Here is a 6057-nt window from a genome sequence, read left to right on the forward strand (position 1 = left end):
GAATCACTCCGCTTCCAACCCAACTGCTGCTCGCGCAAACACGACGAACACACGACAACTTAAATAGACCGTAGGCCTACTTAGACCTGACATCTACCCTACAGAACCACACCTTAAATAGACCGTAGGCCTACTTAGACCTGACATCTACCCTACAGAACCACACCTTAAATAGACCGTAGGCCTACTTAGATCTGACATCTACACAACCAGGAGACCTTAAATAGACCGTAGGCCTAGCTACTTAGACCTGACATCTACCCTACAGAACCACACCTTAAATAGACTGTAGGTCTACTTAGACCTGACATCTACCCTACAGAACCACACCTTAAATAGACTGTAGGCCTACTTAGACCTGACATCTACCCTACAGAACCACACCTTAAATAGACCATAGGTCTACTTAGACCTGACCTTTACTTTATAGAACTACACCTTAAATAGAACGTAGGCCTGCTTAGACCTGACATCTACCTTACAGAAAGAGTCCTCAGACCTGGTTCTCAGACCTGGGTCTTCTTGTCGTCATGGTAATGATATTAATATTTATGGTAATAACGGTGATGTTTGAATCTCTTCCAGACGTCATCATGGAGTCTCACTGCCGAAAGCTAGCGACCACCTGCGCCCAGATCGGTGAGTGGTCCCTCCACGTCCCGGCAGATCCCCCAGTCCTCACACTGTCCGTCTGGAGTCTGCCTGGGTCAAGAGTCCAGGGTCAGTCTGGGTCTAGAGTCAGTCTGGGTCTAGAGTCTAGAGTCAGTCTGGGTCTAGAGTCAGTCTGGGTCTAGAGTCAGTCTGGGTCTAGAATCAGTCTGGGTCTAGAGTCAGTCTGGGTCTAGAGTCAGTCTGGGTCTAGAGTCTAGAGTCTGCCTGGGTCAAGAGTCCAGGGTCAGTCTGGGTCTAGAGTCAGTCTGGGTCTAGAGTCTAGAGTCTGCCTGGGTCAAGAGTCCAGGGTCAGTCTGGGTCTAGAGTCAGTCTGGGTCTAGAGTCTAGAGTCTGCCTGGGTCAAGAGTCCAGGGTCAGTCTGGGTCTAGAGTCAGTCTGGGTCTAGAGTCTAGAGTCAGTCTGGGTCTAGAGTCAGTCTGGGTCTAGAGTCAGTCTGGGTCTAGAGTCTAGAGTCAGTCTGGGTCTAGAGTCACTCTGGGTCTAGAGTCAGTCTGGGTCTAGAGTCTAGAGTCAGTCTGGGTCTAGAGTCCAGGGTCAGTCTGGGTCTAGAATCAGTCTGGGTCTAGAGTCAGTCTGGGTCTAGAGTCCAGGGTCAGTCTGGGTCTAGAGTCTAGAGTCAGTCTGGGTCTAGAGTCCAGGCTAGGCCCGGGTCTTGAGTCTAGGGTCAGCTCGGGTCTAGCCTGAGGAGCCGCGTGCAGGTCTTCTGTGGTCCTGGCCCGCCCCCTGGTGGCCGGAACCGGATCTGAGAATGAACTCCCAAATAAAAAAAAAGTCTTAATATGATATAATAATATGAATATTATTATTGATAATAACATATAACATATAATAATAATAATAATAATAATAATAATAATAATAATAATAATATGATATAATAAAAGTCCTAATATCACCGCTAAACAAATAAACATCAACCCGCCACTTCTCTGCTCCCGGTGGAATTCGTCACGACATCGATAAGTAGACAATAATCTGATTTATTAGGATAATAACTAGAATTAGACTCTAATCGATCCGTTCAGATAAACAGGGAGGGCCTCATTCAACCGGAAATCAGACGATGTCGCGGACAATTTACCCTCCCGAGGCTCTGGTGAGGCTGGCCCGGTCCAGTAGATGCTCGGAGGAGGCTGGCCCGGTCCAGTAGATGCTCGGAGGAGGCTGGCCCGGTCCAGTAGAGGCTCGGAGGCTGGCCCGGTCCATTAGAGGCTCTGAGGAGGCCCGGCTGTGAGGAGGCATAACGAGGTAAACAGATCGCGCGTGATTAGGGCCGCCTCATATTGTTGGCGGTAATATATGCGCCGGGCTCGAGGGAAAACTAAATGTATAATGAAAGGCGACGCGTGAGTAGGAATACGCGCGTGCGGTAATGTGACGTGTTGGTAAGCCGGTGGAAAAGGCTCGCGCTCCCGTATTGACTGAATAGATAATTAATGGCCCTCGTGCTGCAGCGCAGAGCCGCCGTAATCCACTTCAACTTTAGTGGTCCCGCGCAGGCTCCACGCGCTCTGGAAACACGTCTCAATAATAACCTGATCAGTGACGTCACTTACAGCCCATAATAACGCGCATCATTTGAATAATCCCTCTTATGCATGTTGTGGTTTTGGGGGATTGGTTTTTAGATGTTCACGTTCACGTGAATTCATCCACACACCAGACGAGCACGTGTCGATTGACGGCCGCGCGGATTGAAGAGCAGCGAGGTGTCACTACGCGCGTGCGTGATGAGGCGGTGGTTAATGAGCGAGCGTTCCCCCTTCGGCCCGCGTCATGTGGTCCTCTCCTTGCGCCGTCTCGAGAGATGTTGACTCCGCGCGCCGCGGACTCCCGGGAGCCGCGGGAAAGTTTGCTCCTCGCAGATCAAACTCATTAAAGTCCTCCAATCAGACTCGTCCACACCGCGGGACGGCGCGCGGCCTCTTGCGGTGGAAGCAGAGCGCGCTCCCGAGCCGCTCAACCCGCGCCCGCGCCCGTTGAGGACGTAAATATAAAAACTGATTGAAGAGCTCTTAATGTGTTTGGGCTGGTCACTTGGCCGCTGCTTCCGGCGGGGTGACCTCAGACCAGGTCGGGTCACGTGACCTGAATAATAACACTTTAGTCATCCTATAATAACGTGTTCATAACGTCACCATTAGAACAATTCACCCTCGACTCTGTGTTTACAATAGCTGTCTTGTTGTTGTGTCGTTGTTGTACTCTTGTTGTTGTGGGTGTGTTGTTGTTGTTGTTGTTGTTGTTGTTGTTGTGGGTGTGTTGTTGTTGTTGTTGTTGTGTTGTTGTTGTTGTTGTTGTTGTTGTTGTGTTGCTGTTGTGTTGTTTTGTCTTCACGAGGCGGGAGTCTCTGATCTTTTAGCGGACTTTTATTGTATTTATTCACTGCGTACCCTGACGTCTTCATGCACTGGATCCCGGTCACGAGACCGGGTTCACGAGACCGGGTTCACGAGACCCGGTTCACGAAACCAAACCCTATCTATACATTTTTTGTATTTGGTTTTCCGCGCGCGCGCCCAGTCCCTCTCCGCGGCGGCGCGCTTGTATCAGGGAGGAGAATCATCCCCCGCGGCGCCGACACATCCACACGCAGATCTGATTCCTGCGCCGCGTCATCACCGACCTGTCCGTCACCGTGTGGGCGGGGCCGCGGTGATGACGTGGGGGCGTGGCGCGAGGCGAGGTTGCCCCTCGCGCAGCTCGGAGCGCGGAGAGGAGATCAGCGCGCGGAGGGGTGTGTGTGTGTGTGTGTATGAATGTGTGTGTAGAGAGTGTGTGTCCACGTCTCATACCCCCTACCTGGGCTCGCGCTCTGATAGTGTGCTCTAGTCGTCGGTACCGGAGGTTCCTCGCGCCGCGATGGCAGCTGGCGGCCGCATCTGATCCAGTCTCGCGCCACTTGGTAGAACAGGTTCGAGGTTCGGGTTGGGCTCGCGGAGACCCGGGCTGGTTTCTCCGCTCGCGCCAAGGATTAAACGCGTTCGACGTGCTCGTGACGACCGGCTGCACTCCTGCCTCTACCGATGAGCTCCATGCCGCTAAACCTCGAGCACCACCACCACTTTACCGGGAGTAAGCACGCGCTGGCCATGGCGTCCACCCTACAGCCGCTTCAGCGCGCGGGGGACACGAAGCACCGGCTGGACGTGCACGCGGTGTCGGACACCTCGAGCCCCGAGTCTGCCGGTAAGTAGCGAGCCCCGCCGGTTCAGACTCAGCAGCTCCGCGCGCCGTTTGCCGCCGCAGGAAGTGCGCGTGCAAATTGGAGATTCCAGCTGTCAGGGAGCCGTCAGATCTCCCGCCAGACCGGAGAGTCTGAACCCCCTTAACGACTTGTCGGGACCCCGCGAGTCCCCGTGGGGCCCCGCGCGACCCTTACCGTTAATAATAATTAGTGTTGATGATTTGACTAGGCCTATTAAATACATAAAGGAATGGACCGCACGAGGAGATATTAGTTTGTGTTTTAGAGTTAGAGGATCCACACACACACACACACACACACACACACACACACACACACACACACACACACACACACACACACACACACACACACACACACACACATACACACACACACACACACACACACACACACACACACACACACACACACACACACACACACACACACACATACACCAGCGATCCGCTTAGCCGGGAATTACGCGCGGCTCCAGATTCTGATTCTGAAGAAATCACACATGTATTAATACTTCATGACTAAAGGTATTAATACTCTAGCTCAATGTATTAATACTCAAACGAAATGTATTATAATAGCTTAATATTCTGTAACTAAATGTATTAATAACCTATATCTAACTAAATCTAACTAAAGGGCTTGATACTGTTAATTCACATTAACTAAACGTGTATCGTGCCCCCCATAGAGAAGGAGAAGGGCCATCTTAATTCTCTAACTAAAGGTCTTAATACTCTGTTAATACTCTAGCTAAATGTATTACTACTCTAACTAAAGGTCTTAATACTCTGTTAATACTCTAGCTAAATGTATTAATACTCTAACTAAAGGTCTTAATACTCTGTTAATACTCTAACTAAAGGTCTTAATACTCTGTTAATACTCTACCTAAATGTATTAATACTCTAACTAAAGGTCGTAATACTCTGTTTATAATATCACTAATGCTTATTATTAATACTCAGTTAATAATGTATTAACAGAGTTAATAATAAATAAATTAATTAAAACTTAATACTATATTAACAGTTTGTATCGGTCCCACAGAGAAGGAGAAGGGCGGGAAGCAGGCAGCGGAGGACGCCTCGGACGACCCGTCCAAGAAGAAGCGGCAGCGGCGGCAGCGGACGCACTTCACGAGCCAGCAGCTGCAGGAGCTCGAGGCAACGTTCCAGCGGAACCGCTACCCCGACATGAGCACGCGCGAGGAGATCGCGGTGTGGACCAACCTGACCGAAGCCCGCGTCCGGGTGAGAATACACACCAATATATAGTAATACTATCATAATACTATCACTAATATATAATAATAACAATAATACTATCATAGCACTAATATATAATGATAATATCATAATTATTTTACTAAGTATAGTATAATATTACTACGTATACATATTACAAGGCCTACAGATAGTAGACTATTATATTATTATATATTATATATTATGTATAAATATATCACACTACAACAGTTCTACTAATACTACAATATAATTGTTAATACTACAGTATAAGAGTTAATAGGACTATAGGCTTGTATAAGTGTTAATACTACGTCTAAGTGTTAATACTACAGCTTAAGTGTTAATACTACGGTTTAAATGTAAATACTATAGTTTACGTGTTAATACTACGGTTTAAGTGTTAATACTACAGTTTAAGTGTTAATACTAGCCTACGTTTAAGTGTTAATACTACAGTATAGTATCAGTTCAGACCCACGGACACAGCCGTGTTAATAATATATGAAATAATATAAAATAATATGAACATGATAATATGAGTTGTTTTTATTATCGGTTATACTCGACGTATATATTGACTAAACCTGACTCGTTGTACCGTAATGACGTCGGGGTGATTCTGAGGATCATAGAGGAGGAAACAGAGGCGCTCTGAGGACCGCGGTGTAGTCCTCATACAGGCAGACATAAAGGCTGTTGTGTTATTAATGAGACAATATAGATAATAACATGACGCTCTGCTCAGAATATTACGGTAAAATACATGAAGTGAGTTTCAGGGTCTGACGCTCACATCGTGGAGGGTCGACCGCGCTCACAAGCCGTCACATTACAATAATATATTATATTAGGTTCCCTTTTCAATCATAATTATTATTAAATGTCAAATTAAACATAATAATCATGATGTTATTAGACTATAATGTT

General features: G+C 47.6%; 1 protein-coding gene across 1 annotated transcript in view; it reads left to right on the forward strand.

Moving 5' to 3' along the window:
• Positions 1–3698: 3698 nt before the first annotated feature.
• pitx2 (paired-like homeodomain 2) overlaps positions 3699–6057 on the forward strand; it is a gene marked incomplete at both ends in the record, with an annotated part of 3374 nt that continues 1015 nt past the window's right edge. The window contains 2 exons of the mRNA XM_084469955.1: positions 3699–3861; positions 4931–5133. Of these exons, the coding sequence (XP_084326081.1) occupies positions 3699–3861; positions 4931–5133 (366 nt within the window). The remainder of the gene's footprint in view (positions 3862–4930; positions 5134–6057) is intronic.

The sequence above is a fragment of the Micromesistius poutassou genome (genome assembly GCF_964030765.1).
Source record: "Micromesistius poutassou genome assembly, chromosome: 6".
NCBI classification, from domain to species: domain Eukaryota; kingdom Metazoa; phylum Chordata; class Actinopteri; order Gadiformes; family Gadidae; genus Micromesistius; species Micromesistius poutassou.